Source organism: Coloeus monedula (genome assembly GCF_965178545.1).
Source record: "Coloeus monedula genome assembly, chromosome: 9".
Taxonomy (NCBI): Eukaryota; Metazoa; Chordata; class Aves; order Passeriformes; family Corvidae; genus Coloeus; species Coloeus monedula.
The window spans coordinates 29,859,791-29,879,825 of NC_138789.1; the positions used below are offsets into that span (position 1 = coordinate 29,859,791).

General features: G+C 49.1%; 1 protein-coding gene across 6 annotated transcripts in view; it reads right to left on the minus strand.

Annotated features, from left to right (window-relative positions):
• Nucleotides 1–18,541, minus strand: part of DOCK7 (dedicator of cytokinesis 7) — a 92,864-nt gene extending 74,323 nt beyond the window's left edge. For all 6 annotated transcript variants that reach the window (XM_082287651.1, XM_082287650.1, XM_082287649.1 and 3 more), the window contains exons 1-2: nt 18,412–18,541; nt 9,690–9,795 (exon numbers count right to left, since the gene is read on the minus strand). In XM_082287651.1, the coding sequence (XP_082143777.1) occupies nt 9,690–9,795; nt 18,412–18,449 (144 nt within the window). In that variant the 5' untranslated portion in view covers nt 18,450–18,541. The remainder of the gene's footprint in view (nt 1–9,689; nt 9,796–18,411) is intronic.
• Between the last annotated feature and the right edge of the window lie 1,494 nt (nt 18,542–20,035).

The window sequence follows — 20,035 nt, forward strand, 5'->3', positions numbered from 1 at the left end:
ACAAAACACAGCCAGTTCTTCTTCACTGGACTTTCAGAGGCAGAAGAACAATTCCAGTCAAGTATTTGCAAACATGCAGTCCACCAACCAACTGGCTAATCACAGAATCCCAGAGTGGTTTGTGCTGCAAGGGACAAACCCTGACACCTTCCACTATCCCAGGTTGCTCCAGGCCCTGTTTCAACCCTGACACCTTCCACTATCCCAGGTTGCTCCAGGCCCCATCCAACCTGGCTTTGGACACTTCCAGAGATCCAGGGGCAGCCACAGCTTCTCTTGGCACCCTGTGCCAGGGCCTCACCACTCTCAGAGTTAGGAATTTCTTCTTAGTATCTCATTTGAATTTCTCCTCTCTTAGTTTGAAACCATCCTCCCTATCACTGTCTGCCTGTGTAAAAAGTCACTCTCCTTGTTTTTTTGTAAGTCCCTTTAAGTACTGAGAGGCCTCAGTGTGGTCTCCCCTAATAAACCTAAAAGGGAATTCTGGAGTGTTACTGCAAGAAATCCTTGCCAGGGGGTCCATTTCTGTTGGGTTTATTAAGACCCTCCAGAAACCAAACTCTGCGAGAGCCCTGAGCATTTTCCCCACTAGGACTAGAGAATAATGTAAATTAATGGCAAACACATGCTAAAAATATGTAAAGGAAACCTGCTCCCAGAATTGCTGCTCTTTTAAAAAAATACGCTTTGATTTTGTGCAGGCTGTAATTACAGATGAAATTTTGGACAACCTTTCAGACAATTCCCTAACACGGTTTTTACCCAGTGTTTATCCCAGGATCAGGCACTGCAGCCTCACTCATGGCAAGCACTGTCCTGGTGCTATTTAAGTCTACAGGAGGACTACATGGGGGGAAAGGGCAGCTCAGGATGAGTAAGAGGGGCATAACCTGCTCCCTGCCAACATAAACACTGTGTTTATCACAGTACTGATACACTGAAAGTACGGAAGAAATCAAACAGGACTCCCTCTCTCAGACTTACAATTACCCAAATCAAACCCCTCACCTGGAAATAACAATTCTGCATGTCCTTAACATGACCACAGACATGTTCAATCAGTTAACTCAGGCACCAGCCTGTTTGATTTGGCTTCTCTAACCCATTGAACAGGCAGTTTCTAGAGGTGCACCTGTGTTGCTGCAGTTCTGGCTCTCAGCACCTGCAGGACAAACCCTTATTTCAAAGGTTTACAGCTCTCATACAACAGGGACACTCAAGCTTTCTTCTTTAAGGTTGTGTTATTCTTCACTGTTACATCCCCTTAAAAGCTGGAAAATAAAACTGTGTTCCCTATTGACTTTGCCCTTCTCCAGACAGCAAACATTGTATTTTTGTGGAGTTTTAGTGCACATGTCTCTCTCCTATTTATTTCCTTCTTTTGAGCACCTACCTGGATCATCATCATCACTTACAAAAGCACCTGCACAAATCTGCAGGAGCCTCAGTGGGGGGATGTGGCATCACTCCATGGAGGGTAACACAAACTTGCACTCACTTCAGCCAAGCATCCCAAGGACTCGGGAACAAAGGGATAACTTGCAGGGAAAGCTACACCTAGGGCACCACGCTGCAAAGCTCACACAAGGAAACAAAAAATACAATGCAGAGGTCAGGTTTGTACAAGAGCTGCTCTGTTGTGGCATTCCTGGGAACAGCCTGGACAGCCTGCCCCTTGTTCCCTGCCTCCCTGAGCCATTTACACCTGTGCAGGTACCTGAAGATTCAAGATCTGCTCTCCTGGGCACTGCACAGCAGCTCAGTACTGGAGCTCAGTAACAACTAGGGCAGAAAAAGGGACAATTATTATCTCCATCTCACAGGGACTGAGTGAAGCACAGTTCCCTGACATCCACAGGCATTCCCAGTTTTGCCTGGAGGACTTTAGCCCATCCCTTCCCTAAACAAACAGCTGGGCACAGGGGATATTTGCCCAGCTCACAAGTGCTGTCCTGAGCACCATGAGGAGTCTCATGGGACACTCTGGAAGCAACACACTCAAATGCCAGCTGTGATTCTGCAGACTTTTCCAGCCTGTGTATGACAGCACAGCCATGGAAAACAACATTCCCTCACATTTCCTTCTCCCTGCCTCACCTCTGCCCTCCCAAGATGCCCAATCTCACAGGGAGCCCCAACAGCACTGAGAGGTTATGATGGGACAGCTTGGCAGGGTGCATCTGGCACAACAAGGATTTGAACCCAAGCTGCTGTGGCCCAATCCAAGCCCAATTTTCCTTTTATCTCAAATGAGATGCATAATTCCCAAGGGCAGAGACCCAGCCCCTGTGAGGATCACAGCACAACTGAGGGCTCTGTAAAAATGACAATGGCAAAGTGTGGAAGGTTGTACCTCCTTCCTCCTGTGCGGGAGTAAAACTCCCTGTGAGGATCCGATAAGGGACCTTGAAAAATTAACCTTGTAGAGAGCTCCTCATCACAGGGAGGATCCTGACTGCTATTTTTACTTGGCAGCTAAAGCACTTCTTCAAAATCAGGGTGATATTTCTTGCCAATTTTGAAATCAGGACAAAGTTCCATCTTAACTTCAATACCTCCTTAAATATTAAGCAATTTATAATGTGCTAAAACTGCAACAGATTGTGCCAAAGCTCCAAATTCTAAATTAATACCGACTTCCCACCCACCACCTTCCCTGGGCAAAATCTTGGAAGGCCAGAAGCAGCAGATTAACATTTCAAAGCTGAGCCCCAGCCTTCTCTCAGCTATCTCTGGGTCTCCAGGGCAAACAGTCACTTCCCTTGCTGAGCAGTCAGGAATGCAGATGGCCTCTTCTTGCTGTGGCAAAACCCTGTCACCCTTAAAGGGATACTGGTATCTCAGGGAACAGGAGTCAAATCTGATGTACTGAAAGGACTCAGAATAAATCTGAGAATGAAGGAAATGTAATATGCTAAAAAAAAAAAAAATCACAATTTGCAGGCAGGTTAAAGAAGGTAACAGTTTAAAGAAATAAGCTTGCTAATCAGAGGCACTCGATTTATTTTTAAGTGTGAACTACAGGCAAGTCACTCTAAGAGGTTTTGAAACATGAGCATTGTAATATTAACCACTGACAACACTCAAGTCATGAAAAAACATGTTTTACTTGCAAGAATGACATTTTCTTTCAACTAAGCACTCCAAAAATAATCCAAATGGATCCAAATTCAAAGACTCACATATCTGTCTACTGCCATCTCTGCATTTCAGAAAACCCATACTCCTGATTTCCTTAGCCTGATGACTGGTGAGCCCAGAGAACTCCTGCCTTTCATTTCTTGGCTGCATTTATAATACATGGAAATATTCAAATGAACCAAGGAGATTCCTAGGCAATCTCTGCTTTCCATCAACCACATACAGCTCCCAAGCTTCACCAAGGATGACACCTCCCCAGCCACAAGTGCAGTCATTACCACCCCACTGCCTCTGGAATGTAGTTCCCTATCTCCTGCTTTGCTCTGGCTCTTACTCCTTCTTTTGCATCATGTTCTGTGAGATGCCATTACCATAGAGAGCAGCTGATTAAAGTCCTTTATTTCAAATTGCAATTGTGCCCCAAAAATTGCTGTAAGCACTCTCTGTGTCTGAAACCTCCATCTTTAGCATGTGAGAATATTCAGTATTAAGTTCTGGATTCTGTGAGATCTGCAGTGTGTGTCAAGTTCTACCACAATGCTTGAGTTAGAAAAAGCCTCTAATGAAAGGAAATGGATTCCCCATCCCTGGAAGCGTCTGAGGCCAAGCTGGATGGGGCTTGGAGCAACCTGGGATAGGGGAAGGTATCCCTGCCCATGGCAGGGAGTGGAATAGGATGAGCTTCAAGGTCCTTCCAACCCAAACCAGTGTGGGATTCTGTGAAATGATTACAAATACACCTTCCTAAAGAAGGATCCTACATGGAACAAGTAACAGCCAGTCCCAAAACCAGTGAGATGCTTTATGTACAAATACTGCCAGGTTATTTGCTATGATAACTGGTTGCTAATGTAGGAAGCCATATGGGTATAGAAATATTAATATTAATCAGAGATTAATTAGTTATCTGGGAATACTAAAGCAATTTCTTACCAAACCTAGAAAGACACGAGTTATGCCTCCAAGGACGGGTAAGAAGACAAGATCCTTGATGACTAAGAATTGAGCAATTTCACCAGGAGTTATTTGGAGAACACAAAGACTGATATAGAAAATGCAGGTGCTGAGACTCATCTCAAAGAGTTTCCCTCTGATAAACTGTGACAAAACTGAAAGCAAAAACTGAGACAGCAACAGAGAAATGAAAAAGCCAAACAGTTTGACCAGAGATTGCAGAAAAATCAAACTTCTCACTTTTGGCAGAAATGTCACATCAGCTCAGTGCAGATGGACCCCTCCGGACCCTCGGCGCTCACACAGGCAGGCCCTGGTGGCTCTGAGCCCTGGTGGCTCTGAGCCCTGGCAACCACGGACACGCTCTCCTGAGTGGGAAACACTTGGCACAGCCACCTCTCAATTCCCAGGGGACAATTTATCCCCTGCATGGATGGATTCACCAAGAGACACGCGAGGAGCCGGCGCTGGCGTCACGCAGAGCTGCCCGGGCTGCTCAGTGCCCTTGGACACTCCCAGGGATGGGGCAGCCTCAGGGCAGCCTGTGCCAGGGCCTCATCACCTTCTGAGGGGAGAAATTCTCCTAACATCCAACCTCTGGCACTGGGAAGCCATTCCCTGTGTCCTGTCCCTCCATGCCTTGTCCCCAGTCCCTCTGCAGCTCTCCTGGAGCCCCTTCAGGCCCTGCCAGGGGCTCTGAGCTCTCCCTGGAGCCTTCTCCTCTCCAGGTGAGTACCCCCAGCTCTCCCAGCCTGTGTATTAACAATTACTTGGTATAATATCATTGAGTCAAGAGTATTTACCTCTGCTAGCATGTGAACTGTTTAAGTTCTGATACTGTGAACCGATTCTAGTGGACACCAGACTCACCAGAAAAGATAAAACACTCCTGACCTTTGCAACAGGGCTCACTGCTGACTTCAGCAATAGAATGGGAGCAGTTTTAATGTCCTACAGAAAGTGCCTGCACCACAGCAGAGCTAACTGTGAGCAGTCCCCAAGGGGAGGAGGCAGGGAAGAGGATGTGGATGCCTCTCCCATCCTCCCCTGTCTGATGAGGATAGACCATTGAGCCAGGCAGGGCAAAACCTCCAGGAAACCCATATAATGGGAGGCACTCTTCAGCCTTCATCAGCCCTGAGACAGAAGAAAGACTTGGCTCATTTTCCTTTTCAATTTTTGGTGATAAAATTACTTGGCTCTGAATGCTCCAAAACGCCCTTTTCTGTGCCACATAGGACATTGTCATGTTTTCCCTTGCTGTGCTTCCCATTCATTTGCACAAATCACCTTTTCTTCTTCTCCTAAATTACGTTAAAATAAACAATGGAAATATACAAAGGAACCTATATTCTCTTATTGAATAATTAGATGCTATCTTTGAATACATGGCCAAAGTCTGACATCCAATAAATCCAAGACAAAGCCTCAATTAGCCCAGATAATGCCCATAAAGCCAGCAGTGCTTTACAAAGATATGTAAATGTCAGCACCTTCATTTTACAGGGAGAAAATGGAGTGCTGAGAGCAGACATGGTCAGATCACATCACATCCAAGAATCCAGATCCCTTTATTCCCAGACTAATTAGTATCTCTTATAACAGTGTTTCTTTAAATACTAACAATCCTCTCTGCTGTAACATACATCAACAGACAGGAAATATTACCCCAATCCCTTGGAAAAAGCTGTGATTTTTCTATAAAACAACTGAATGTACATTCATTCTGCTTATCTGCAAGTTTTGTAAAAAGCTGCTCTTCTAATTAAATCACAGAATCATTAAGGTTGGAAATGTCCTCCAAGATCAAGTTCAAACTTTGACTGAACACCACCTGGTCAACCAGACCATTGCACTGAGTGCCACGTCCACCTGTTAAAATATACCTCTAAAGATGTAAAGAAATAGAAAAAAGAGACCTGTAAAGACTTTTTAAAAATTAAGAGAACTTTTTCTTGGGGGGAAAAAAAAAAAAAATCAAGCTTTGGACAACAGCCAAAAACATTTCAACAATTATCCTTGGCAGTCAAAAGTGAAAAAAAAGTCCAAGATTTTATAAGTCTTTATCTACTTTTAGCAGACAGAGTTAACTGGCACAAGGAGCTGCTCCACAGAAAAAACAAACTCGGGAAGAAAAGAAAGTGGTTAGTCACGAGGGATCATAATGGCCCATAGTAAACAGTCCAGTTCATCAAACAAACAGAGCAAATTCCCCATCCTGCAAGATGCTGGGGAATTCTCCCAGAAGAAGTGCAGGCTCTCTGCTTTCACCCAGTGGGGCTGGTGGTGAGAAGCACCAGCTCCCAGCAGGGAATACTGAACTCTGGAGGAACCCAGGATGAGCAGAGCACATGGCTTCCAACCCAGAGCACACCCAGCAAGGTGCAAATGCACACTCCATTCACCAGTGGGCTTAGAGAGACTTGCAAAAATCACTTCAAAAAAAATCAACCCTCCTTCATGGAACTCTCTGAGCTCACAGCTCCTACTCCCCAACAGCAAACTGTCAGTGCCTTCTGTTGTGGGTTGCAAAAATAAAAGCTCAGAGCTGCAGGGACTGCATCCTGCCAGAAGTCCCAGCCTGGCACGTTGGGTTACATAGGAAAAGCCTCTGAGGGCCTTGGACCTGTGTCTGGGGTTTGAGGAATGTGCAATTAAAATCAGCTGCTCCTGAAGTGGCAGAAGGGTGGAGGCTGACAATAATAAACTCATTTGAAAGCAGTGTCTTCTCCCCAGCTCTACCAGTTACCAAATTAGAAACAGTTCTGGCAGCATTTTGTCTGCTGCTTGTGAGGCAAAAAGGAAGAGACTTGCTAAAATTCAGCTGACAGGTTTTTGCATTTATCCCAGGTTCAACCACGGGCAAATCTGTGGAGTGAGGAACATCCCAGCACTGGCTTCAGCTGACAAGAAACAAAAGGCCCAAGCAAGCACAGAGCTGAGGACTCTTCATTCACAAAAACCTCCATTTTTCCATAAAAATATCTCCACTGATAAGACTCTCAGACAAACTATCATAAGCAGCTGCTGTTGGCAACTGTCAGAGAATCAGTGCTGACCTTGTCTGGACCAGAACTACCTCACCACAACGAGCAAGATGGGCATGAGAGACCACATCTGCACAATCACTTCAGTTGTAGAACCATGGAATATCCTGAGCTGGAAGAGATTCACAAGGATCATCCAATCCAACTCCTGGCCCTGCACAGGACAACCCCAACAATCCCACCCTGTGCCTGAGAGCGTTGGCCAAATATTTCTTGAACTCTGGCAGGCTGGAGCCCCCCCAGTCCCAAGGTGCTGCCATTGTGGAGATACTGAAACTCAATCACACAACATTTTAGCAGGAATTTCCTATTCACTCCCATACTACATGCCCTACTTCAGGCTTTTAAACCAGTGTGGCTACACAGAACTGAACTCTTCCAGAGCAAACACAGCTTCACACAGCAATGCTTTCCCTCTGCATAATGCTGATTATCAAACCAGGCCAGGCAGGCACAGCAGATCCTGATGGATGCCTCGGGGAGAGAAATTAACCCAAAATTCAGACAAGCAAACCTCTGTCATATTCTGCAGCCTCAGGATACAGACTCATGACTTAACTAAATAGACTTTTCCTACAGACTATCTCCTACAAACCATCACCCCGTGTTAATCAGGCCTCTGCAGAGCATCTCTGCTCAACACCGAATTTCATGTGACAAACTGGGAGCTTATCACAGCAGCCATCACACAATGCAGTTTGATAGGAAAAGCTCAGAGCCTGCTTCCAGCCAGCATGACCTTTTCCAGCTTTTTTATAGATTCTTGCATATATTTACTAGCAAACAGCACGGCAAGAGGATAATGAGAGCTGCTGACAATACCATGACCAACAAGTGTGATGCTGTATCAAAAATTGCATGTGAAGATCAACAGGACTGAAGCTTTGAGCATGAATTTGGTTGACGGCAGAATGGAAAAACCTTAAAAACAGGAGGAAAAAGTGGAAGAGTGTAGTGGTCTCTTTGTCATAGGTTAGCAATTCAGAATGAAAGGAGGTGACACGAGGAAAAACTGATCAAAAACATGGCTGGGTGAGGAGCAGCCTGGAGAAGTTCAGAGAAGACATCTCACTTTATGGGAGTAGAAAGGCAATTCAGCCAACTCCTTCCAAGATGAAACCACAGGTGAGACAAGTGAGGCACAGCAGCTGCTGGGATGGACATCCCATGGGAGTGCAATCCTCAGCTGTGCAGTGCTGCAGGGAAGTGCAGTCAGTGACCCTGAGCGCTCCACACACCACTAATAGCAGGGGTCCCTCCCTATTCTAATGCTGGATTATGCAAAAGACCATCCAGAACTGCCAAGTCAGGGCTTTGCATTATCAGTGCACAGCCCAGCAGAGCCACTGAGATAAGGCATTAGCATTAGCAGCAGCTCTCATTAACCCTTTTATCATTAACCCTTCTCATTAATCCTCCTCCGTGCTCAGTCCCCACCACGCTGGGCACCAGCTGACAGATCAGCCTTCTGCTCTCCCTGTGCTCCTGGGAATGACAGGAATTCCAGCCCTCCTCCATCCCCAGTGCCTCTGGCACAGCCAGATGTCCTCAGAGATGAAGTTTGTGCCCACAGTGAAGTCACTTTTCTGAGCTAGAGGTCAGCCTGGAGATCCCTTTAGAGGTGACACTCAGCTCTGAGGATGCGTTTGTGCTCCACAGGAGGAAGCTTGAACAGGTTACACTGGACATGAAGCAGAGGGAATTCCCATGAACTCACTCCCACAATCTCAGGAACTGAGGAAACACTACAGGACCCTACTCCAAAGAGAAGAACTCTTGTAAACTCACAACACTTGCACAATCGAATTCAGGGCACATTTCCAGCCCTGCCTGACCTAACCACCCCTCTCTGAAGAAAACAAGATGCTCTAATATTTGTTTTCCAAGTTGACTGCTGCAAAAGGAACTGCTGTGACCTGAAGCAAGACCCCAAATCAAACATTTCCAGCCTGAAAAAGTTTGCTGCACTCTTGAAATGTTGACCACAATAAATCTGGAAGGTTACTGGTAGGCCATGCATGAAAGTCTGACTTCAGAAAGGGTGATTCTGACAATGCAGCTCTTCAAAGTGGGCTGTAAAATTGTAAGTAAATATACATTCCTGAGGAATAACCCCACTCAACTTGCACAATAATATTTAAAATACTTCAGAAGAGTAGAGGAGTCGCTTTGGTCCTGCTCTCAAGAGTGACAAGGACGGGAAAACAGCAACCTGAAGTGCAGGAGCTTGCAAAGAGCTCTCCATGCAGAGAACCACACACACATGGAATTTAATGCCCAATCCAGGCTGTTTGGGGATAAAACAACGAATACCTGCTCAAGAGAGCTCCTTGTCCTACAAAGATTCTGCAGAAACACAAACTCCCAGCCACACCAACTGATTCGCAACACAGAAATCCCCAAAATTAGTGGGTTTTGCACGGGATTTTTTCCTCTGTGTTATCAGGGCCGCTTACATCAACAACGTGTCAGCACTGAGTCTCTTCCCCAATGGTAACATGACTGTGGACAGCATCCTCAGCAATCCCTGCTCCAGGCATGACTTACAGTGGTGTGATGAGAGACGCTGCCTCCGATGTTGAGGTTCTTGAGGAGCTGAGGGGAGCCTCCATACTGCCCCGAGATCTGCTTCCTGACCTCGGCTGCCACGGTCCTGGAATGAGACATGGACAGAGTTATCTCTGAGAGGGACATGGGGATGGATCAGATCCACCTCCCTGTGCTGTGCTGAGACACTCACTCACTGGAATAAGGTGTCACCACCTGCTGGGAACAGATCCTGCATAATGGATTCCCAGGAATCACAAAGCTCTCACAAGGCTGCAGATACACATTTTTAACAGCAATTAATTGTTTTTTCTCCTGTTGTGAACTGCTCTTCTGTGCACATCTGTGGCAATAAAATGCACGTGACCCCAAGCACAAATTAACTTGTTCCCAGCAGGCTCTTCCAAGGAAAGCTCTTCTCCAGAGTTCTCCTCACCCTTCAGCAGTTCCTGGTCACACAGCTGCTCCTGTACTCTGCATTTTCATCCATCATTTTGGGGGTTTGCAATCCCAGTCAGACAAAGGACCAGGAAACAAACGACTGGGTCAGAACAAAAAGGTGCTTCCCTTTCCGTGTCGGAAAGGCAAAGGTGGGATGACAGTGACAAGCAGAGGAAACACTGGCACAATGCCATGTGTCTCTGCCAGAGAGAAATTCCACCACGGGGTAATTTTCTCACCAGGAATGGAAAACACAGAGCAGCCCTTCCATGCCTGGAGGGTGACAGCTGTGACCCTCCAGGGTTTTCTGTTTTGGCTAAAGAGCCACATTGTCACTGCTAAGGCTGAAATCACAACAGGTAGGTAAAGCCACCTGGAGGGGGAAGGAAGAGCATGGCAGAGAGGGAAATGCTGATGGCCAGGGACTGTCTAAACAAAGCCATGGGTCCAGCCCTAGCACAGCCATCCACAGCTCTCCATCCTGTATCCCAGCAGGAAGCTGCAGCTCCTCTCAGCAGGGATAGCCAAACTTCAGAGTAGGGTGGAAATGGTTTTGTTCCAAAGGCAAACCAAAAACCCAGATTCCTTCCACAAACAAACTGTTTTGCTGAAAAGCTGCTGTGTACCCCTGGCCTACAGGACCTCACCAACATCAATGCTCCCCTCTAGGAGTCAACACCCAATTTATTAGTGACAAACCCACCCCAAGTGTCATTCACCACATCACAGCACTGCTGGCAGCTCTGGCTCCCAGAGCCAATTCCCAGCTCCAAGGAGACACTAACCAGCCCCTAAGGTAGATGAAGAGGCTGCAAGGACAGGGGTGGCTTTTTTCTGCTCCATCAGTGATCTTTGAGCATCCTCATGGCTAAGAGACTCCTGATCTCACCATGGGACTGTGCTGTGTATCAGCACGAGCTGCTGGAATCCTGCCAAGGAGATGGTTAAACCTGCCCTGAGCTAAACCTGGACATCAGGATGGGCTCCTGGCTTTGGGACTGCTGGTGGGCAGGAATGAAGGCAGCTGGAGGCAACTGCTGTCAGTGGAAGAGAAGGGAACTCTAAGAGGGAACTGGCTGGGACAATTGAGGCTACCATGGAGAGCAGATGTTTCCTCAGGCCAGAGGATGGATGTAAGATTAGCTAGAGGAAGCATCATTTTGTCTTTTTTAAAAAGTAGACTGCAGGAGGAAAAAAAATAAAGTTTTATGTATTCTAGCTGCAAGAAGTTATTTCCTTCATGTTTGCCTTTATCCACGGGAGCTGATGTTTTCACTTCTGGAGGGTGGCTTCTGGAAGAAGACCAAGCAGCTCCTACTGGGGACAGGGAACATCCAGGAAAAGCCCTCTCCCTGTTCCCACCACGTGTGCACACAGACACACGTGAGAGCAAACCATGCATGCTGCCGGCTTTCATAAGGAAATTTGGAATGGATTAAAATGGCTGCTTGGCATGGAAAACACACCATGCATCTGTGGCTGAGGACTGAGAAGCTTGTCCCCAGGATGCAGACGGGCTCTGCTTTAAACCAGGCTCACTCTGTGTGTTTTTTGTCACTCCTGATGAGGCACAGAGCCCTGGCAGGAAAAATCAGAGCCCAGCACAACACAGGAAAGACTAAAAACCCTTCCCCATTTTCTAGAGGCATTGTTTCCAGATGGGAAGTACAGCCAGAGGAGGGACCCTGTCCTCAGCTGGGGAACCACAGCCGTGCCTGGCTCCTCCTGAATCCGTGGATCCTCAGGAACCAGAGGCACCTCCGTGGTCCAACAGGGGAAGAAGGGTGGTGCCACAAAAGGGTGGCACTGATCAGCCATGTTGCTGCTCCATTAATACCTCACTGGATATTGAAAATTCCCCAAAATTCCCCCAAAGCCCGACCACAGAAAGTCAGAACCTCCAATGGGTTTCACCAAGAAATCACCAGTACTCTCAAGGCTAAAGCACTCCTGCCTCTCCAGCTTTCACAAGCACTCATCAAAACTCTCCCCATGTGAAGTAAATACTGTCTGAACCTCAGAATTCAGTGGAGTCTGCAGGAGTTACTGCTATTCATTCCAAGCCTGCAGTCCAATCCACAGCTCAGGCCGATTCCTTCTTGTATCCCTGCTTTGCAGAGGTTTTGGACACCACTTCCCTACTGGAAAGCATCCTGCCTCTGACACTTAGAAACCATCTCCTAAGGTAACCTCATCTCCAAATGTATTTACAGGTGATCTATGCCCATCTGGGTTTGTGGCAGCAGGATCAGGCTCAAGAGCCCTCTCCCACTCCTTTCTACCTGCCAGGTATCCCCTCCCAGCCTTTGGGCTCCCTTGATCACCCAATGGCTTTTCTAGAGCTGCTCCAGTTGGGAATCCCATCTTTTAGCAGATGTGCTTCATCCCAATCACTCCCTCCAGAGAAGGAGTGGAACCTTTGGAGAACCCAGTGAGTATTTCCCCATTGAGATAACACCTCAGCTGACTACTTTTAGGGCTGCTTCCTCACTGTTTCCTCACAGAGGTTCCCAGTTTCCCTACAACAAATAAGACCTGGTCTAGTGGAAGTGTCCCTGCTCACAGGATGAGCTTTAAGGTCCCTTCCAACCCAAACCATTCCATCACTCTGTGAACACACTTGCCTTCTCCTCCTCCTGCATTCCCAAAGGCTGTTTGTCCATGACAAACTGTTCACGACCAGCAGTTCATGTTACACTATAACCCTGAACACCATTTCTAACCTAAAGCAATGCTGGGGTTACACCAAACCCCATCAGAAAAGAGAAATAAATATTCTCCAAATGTAAAAAAAAAAAAAAAATTAATTTGGTAGAGCTGAAGAGCCATTAAAGCTTTGATAATTAAAAGGACAAATAAAAAAACTGCCTCTTTAATACCTTATCTAACATTCAACACATAACCTGGGAACCTCAGACAAACATTCCAGTTAATTACAGCCCACAGCCTCATGAACGTCTGTGTTTAAAGTACATCTTCCCCAGTCACTTCCTTTCTGACCTTCTTCACTGGTTAATTATTGTGTGTGCATGTGGTTCACACAGAAAAAGGAAAAAAAAAAAAAAAACACACAAAGAAGAGGAAGAAAATTCCCCTTGGAACTGGCTCCTAAAGCAAAACAAAACTGGTCATTCTCAAAGTCCTCCAAGCTGCAAGTAACAAAATGAAACCATTTGTTTGCACTCCCAGGGTTCTTTACTACACAAAAAAATCATTCCTGTTTCTATGTGCCCTGCCTGGTCAAACCCAAAAACTGTTCCTTTTTTTTTTAACATTTTTTTTAGCTTAAGCAGCGAACTGGAAATATCAGTTCTTCTTTTTGCCTTCCCAAAAAAAGACTCCACAAGTCATGCCTGGTGATGCCAAGCAAGGTTAGGAACTCTCCCTTTTCCCAGCAAAGGTGGGTCAGGGACAGCCTCGGGGGATGTGAGGAAGCCTCTCTTTTCCACAGCCCTCTCCACTGGGAAAGGACAAGGTAAATTGCTTCTCCCCATCCTGCTAATTACGGAACTGTTCCTCCTGCCTGTTCTTCACCCTGGGTGTCACGTGCAGGGACTCTACACCCAGGGAGCCTCTGAGAAAGGCAGCCTGGCACAGTGAGGCATCTGCAGCCCCAGCAAAGCTGCCTGTTCTCCCTCGGAGAGAGAAAACTGCATTTACACATCATTTACTTCTTCAAGTGAAAGCATCACCCTCTGTTCAGCCAGCGCGGGCTGGAGGCATCCATCCCACTGACTCAGTGTGCTTGGATCTGAATTCCCAAAGCCCAGTGGCACTGGCTGTGTGTGCCACCTCTGCAGAGAGAGGGCCTGGCCCTCTGTGCCCACGTGCTCCAGCTGGGCTGTCCTGCCTGCAGCCCCATCCAGGTGTGAGTCACCACGCAGGGAAGCGTCCTGCTGGATGAGGGAACCTGCTCCAGACATCCAGGGAGAGCTCTGGCCTGGAGCCACTCTGCCAGTTCAGCCCTGCACCCAGCCTTCCTCCTAAACCCCAGGTCCTGTTTCCTTCTGAGTGAACTCCTTCCCCTGGGAGTGAAATGGGTTTGATTTACAGCTGAGGAAATGCCCAGCCTGATCCCAACCGCTGCAGGGTGCGTGTGGGTTCCTAAATTAACGCAGATGAGCAACAACATGTTCCCTTTTTCCTCACCATTGATTAAAAGAGAAAACATCACACAACGCTGCCTGTGGTGTTCTTCTGATAATATTTGATTATTGAGGCTGAAACTTCACCCCTGAGCTGCAGTGGAGGGAACGAGCTCCCAGGACACCTGACTGTGGAAATCACCACAGCACCGGATCCTGCAGGAGAGCAAAGTCACACCTCACACTAAAAACACCCAACCAAAGAACGAAGCCTTGGCCAGAGATGCAGCTCTGTAGCACAGCCCTGGAGATGAAGTGTTGTCCCTGCCTTCTCCCTTGCTTGAAGCAGTCAGGGATTTTCTTGGGCTTCCCAGAGCGCTGCCAACTCCCACACGAGACATCCACAGAGGCTGAACAGGGACAGCCAATGGGACTTTTGGAGAGGATGGGAAAGGGATGCTCTGAAATTCCTGTTAAAAATCCTTTCAGTTATCCATGACAGTGTTTTGACAATGCAAATGGCAGCTGGATGTGGGAAGAGAATAAACTGTGATGAATATTCTGCTGTGACCACGTTTCTGGCCCGATTTGGTGCTCCTGGGAGCCAGTGACAGCTCTGCTATTGATTTCAGTGGGTGCAGGTTTCACACCATCCCTCTTTACCCTAGGGCTGGGCACAGGAGGCTGTCAGCCCCCCCCAACACATCCTTCAGGCAATGTAAAAAACACAAATGCAAATTTAGCCTTCCCAAGTCCCCGTTTTACAGCACCCCATCGGTGTAAAGGGAGCCGCAGCAGAAATAAGATGCTCTGAATGTAGTGAACACAAGTGTTTTCCCCTCAATTCAAATCCATAAAGACAAGCTGTGATTACTCCAGGAATCCCATACAATGTAAGAGCCCTGGATGATGGGGAATTTCCAAGTCACTGAATGTCTGAAAGCAGGATCAGCCCCTGCTGAAGACCCCCCAGCCCTAGAGAGCAGCACCTCACGGGGTTCCTGCTCACATGGAAGCACCTGGGAAGGGGCTGGACCCACAAGGTGAAAACATTTTTCTCTGTACCCCATTGACAGCTGGGCACAGGAAAACTGAAAATTCTCAGCAAGAGAATGCAGAGCAGTGGTAAAAATGACACTGTGGGGTTTGTGTGAGGCTGATATGCACTGTAAAACAGAGGGCAAGGCAGGTGTGTTGTTCCAAGTCACAGGGAGCCTCTCTCACCATGGGAGCAGGAAAGGAAGATCAAAACTCTTTCCAAGCAAAGACACTTCCACAGAGATGGTCTGACCGAAGCAGCAGCTCTGAATTCCCCAGATAACCCAGCTTCAGGATAGTCCAAGAGCACTGACAAGGCCCTGAGTCAGGGGCTCACATGAAAGATTACATGGGTTTATCCCTGTAATGTTTTTGCTGTGTGAGGTTTAAAGGGGGAGTTTTTCTTTCCTTCTGAACTCTAAAAAGCCTGCACACCTTTTCCTCTGCCTGCCCCAGGAAACACTGCAGTGCTGGGATACAACATGCTCCAGTTGCTGGGGCATTCAGGAACTCAGAACTGACCTTTTGGGGGGGGCGGGGGAGGATTTCCACATCCTGCTTCTTTGCCAAGGAGCCCCATATCCAGAAAATGTACTGGGATAACACAACTGGGAACATGAATTGGACACAGGTGGCACTGGAGTTCCTCTGCTCTTACACTGAGATGGAAGCAACAGCCTCTGTGCCACTACAGAAGCATCATGATGCTGCAGAAGGATGTGATCCACTATAAAAAATTTCCTAACAATATATCTCCAATTAAAAATTAGCAGCAATATCAGGCAAGATCTTATGTATTATTAACGCATTATACTAAGTTCAACTCAGGAGTTTCTTCTGATGAAGTCAAGAAGAATTAGTAAGTACCTGTGGTGGCCAAATTCTTGTTTAAATCCATCCCACAAAAACGCAGCAGGACCTAATCATGGAGATACCTTGTAACATAGTCTTAAAAAGATATTTTGAAACTGCTGGGCAATTACTGATAGCCTCTGCCCAGCATTTAAAGACTTTGAGGAAATGACCAGGCAGCCATGGCACTGGCATTCTGCACATGCCCTTGAGGGGCACCACAGTGGCTGAAGAAAGCATAGCAGGTAAATCAAAACTGTGGAACCACATCCCTGGGCTTTCCAAGAAACAGCTCAGCCCATCTCATGTTTGTTTTTAGTTTAGTTTAGTTTAGAACCTTGCAGCTGGACTAAAGGAATTTGCCTCGGTGGATCTGAGTGACATCCATTTGAAGCACGGGCTCTCAGGCAAGGCAAGAGCAGCATGGCTATTTCATGTGAATAAGACAAATGCTATGGCTACCTCGATGAGTCAGCCAAACCGGAGGGCAGAGTGTGAAAATGTGAGGGATCTATTCTTCTTGAAACAATGGAACTGGGGAGGGCTTCCAGCAGCCACCAGCACAGCTCTGGGACTTCTGTGCACCGCTTGCTCCAATCTCTCATCCCCTGAAACAGCAACATTCCCAGCAGCATGTTCTGTGCCAGCAGGAGAAGGGCAACAGCCCAGGCTGGGCATCCCCAGGTGCAACATTCTGCCCACAAGCTTTTGCCATCATGTGCAGTGGATGTGCAGGCCACGAACCAGGAACATGAGATTTCTCAGAATATGACACTACAACATGGGAAACCCCAGAGAAAACACAATAATCTTCCAAGTGTAAAAGACAGCTGGAGATGCAACAGCCCTGACCTCACTGCAAAGCACCTGGGTCCTTCCATGGGCACAGATGAACCCGACCTGCTCAAAGACCACCTCTGCCCACACACACACACTGGGAAACACATGGAGAGGATCAGATTAGCCCAAAAAGGTGCATAGAGGTGGCACATCTGTGCTACAATCCAATGAACCCTCTGCACCAGGCAGGAGCACTGAGCACCACAGTGGTCACCCCAGGGCCATTTTAGTTAACTTCCTGCTAGGGCTGCACAACTCTGACACTCCGAGCCCTAGAGCTTGTCTCTCATGTGACTATTTCTATGACTACAATCAAGAAGCAGGAAAAACGGTCTGGCAGCAAATCCATCTCTCCCCGTTCCTTGATCTGTCACATTAACCCCTGGCTGGTGCACATCAAAATGTGCAGAGAACCTGAAGGGAAGAGCAGTGCTTTCGCCTGTTTCCAGATCATGAGTGGGGTGGGACTGATGTCACTCCTCTACCTCCTCTCCAGCCTTTTCCTTTGACCTCCTTTTTCTTTGTCCGTGACCCTTCTCCATCACAGTTTCTCTTAACTGCAACTATTTGTACCTACAGCTTTTCACTCAAAGGCATGAAAATGATACTCCTTTTGCTACTGTCCACAGCCTCCTGAACAGTTCTGGCAGAACTGATGGGTTCTCGCTTTCACTCCACTGCTGGTTACAGGTAGGAGAGGTACCACGGTCACCAAAGGTTACCTGGTCAGACCTGCAGACAGAAAAACTGTTCCTACCTGGAACCACACGCCTAACTCAGAATGTAAATCTGCAGAAACCTGCTACTGGCAGGTAAATTTCTATAAATGCTCCTCTTTAAAAAATAACAAAACTTTGAGAAATCCAAGGATGCTCAGCACCGCGAGCCTCACGTAGCTCTGCGCGTCCAAGGAGCGGTGCCCCCGCGAACCAGCCCTGCTCGCACACAAAAGGAAGGCGCTGGAAAGGAGCTCTCTCTCCATTTTCCAGCCAGGAGGAGGTGGGCGCTCCCCTCCCAGGTGCGGGGCCGGGGCAGCGCCGGGAGGCGGCCGGGGCAGGGCCGGCTCGGGCAGGAAAGCGCCGGGCCGCCCATTGTGCGGCGAGAGGGGCTGCACAAAGCGCCCGGCCGGCCTTTGTTCGCGGGAGCGGAATTCCACGGCTCTTTTCCTCCTCTTTCTCCCTCCCCCGCTTCCCCGCGGGAGCTCCCCCGGGGGAGCGGCCCCGCTCTCGGCGCCCGCCGCGCCCGCTCCGGGCCCTTTGTGGCGGGCAGGGGGGGCCGCGCAGCCCCGCGGCCGCGCTGGGCGGACCCTGCCCGGCGCCCCCGGAGGCCGGCAGGGCGCGGGCGCCCGCGGGCCGCGCCGGGCCCGCTCGCCCCCGGGGCGCGGCAGCGGCGGAGCCCCCGCGGCCGGGCCCGCCCGTCCCCACGCGCGGTGCCGGTGCCGCCGCCAGCCCGGCCGCCCCCGGTACCTGCTGATCTTCTGGGCGAAGGCGCGGCGCTCGGCCATGGCCGCGCTGCGGGCTCCGCGCTGCCGGCCCGGGCAGCGCTCGGCCGCCGTAATGCTCCGCCGAGCCGCGCACTTGAGCGGCGCAGCTCCCACCCCCGGCGCTCGCCGCGCCCGCCGCCTCCTCCCCCTTCCCGCCAGGGGGCCGCTCCTCGCAGATATACGGCGGGGCGGGCGGCCGGCGGGGCGTGACCGCGGCCGGCCCGGTCCTGTCCCCATCCCTGTCCCCATCCCTATCCCTGTCTCCATCCCCGTCCCCATCCCTGTCCCCATCCCTGTCTCTATCCCTGTCCCCATCCCTGTCCCTGTCTCTATCTCTGTCCCCATCCCTGTCCCCATCCCTGTCTCTATCTCTGTCCCCATCCCCGTCCCCATCCCTATCCCTGTCCCCATCCCTGTCCCCATCCCTATCCCTGTCTCCATCCCCGTCCCCATCCCTGTCCCTATCTCTGTCCCCATCCCTGTCCCCGTCCCCATCCCTGCCCCCATCCCCAGGGTCGTGACCCCCGCCGGCCTCGGTTTCCCACGCCGAGCGCGTCCCGTCCCCGCCGCGGTGCCGCTTTATTCCCATGTGAAAACAGAGCGGTTGGGGTTGTTCTTGGCACTGATGGGGATTCGCCGGTGGTTTGGGGAAAAGGCTCCTCAGCATCGCTCCCCGGCCCTCAGCCCAAAACTGCTGCCAAAGTCACGTGTGTGCCGACCCCTCGAGCACCAGAATCTCAGAATCACTGGGGTTGGAAAAGCCCTCCAAGACCATCAAATCCAACCTGTGCCCAGTCCTCCCCCCTGCCCCGCCACCAGCCCAGAGCACTGAGTGCCACCTCCAGTCCCTCCTTGGACACCTCCAGGGGTGGGGACCCCAAACAGCCCTGGGCAGCTCCTTCCAATGTCTAATCACCCTTTCTGTGAAGGAATTCTTCCTGATGTCCCTCCTAAAGACCTCACTGTCATGGGTCTCCATGGAATGGCCAGGTCCCTTGGCCACCTCGTCCCTCTCCAGCATGGCACTAGGACACACCACTGACCACCACAGCCCCACCTGCATGGACAAACTGGGCTCTCAGTCAATCCTGCCCCATATAATACCATCTTTTCCTTCAGAAAGGCTAAAAATTGTCCCTAACGATGATTCAGTGTCTTCAGAGGAAGACTGTACCATCCATCTTCCCATCCAAACATGCCATCACTACCAGTGTCTCCCACCACGTGATGGTTTTGGGGTTATCCTAATGGGAAGAGGAGGTAGAAGGTGGGGAGTTGAAAAAAAAATTACTGTTTTGCAACTTCAAAAAAAGACTGAGCCTAGGACACAAGCTAGCAGTAACTCCAAGTCCCCATTACCCGACATATGCTGTCCATTAATCCAAACCAGGGAACTATTAATAGTCATGCAGGAAGTGTCCAAAAGCAGGAGTGTTAATTCCCCCCACTCCATCTGTTTGCATTGTGTGAACGTTTCCCACACACTGAGGACACGAGTCCTTCCCCTCACAGGAGCCACTGATTTCCAGCTGCGTGGAATTCCTCTGCTTTGCTGTTTGCATGTGTTTACACAGGGAATGCCCCAAAATCTGCAAAGATCTCCGTGT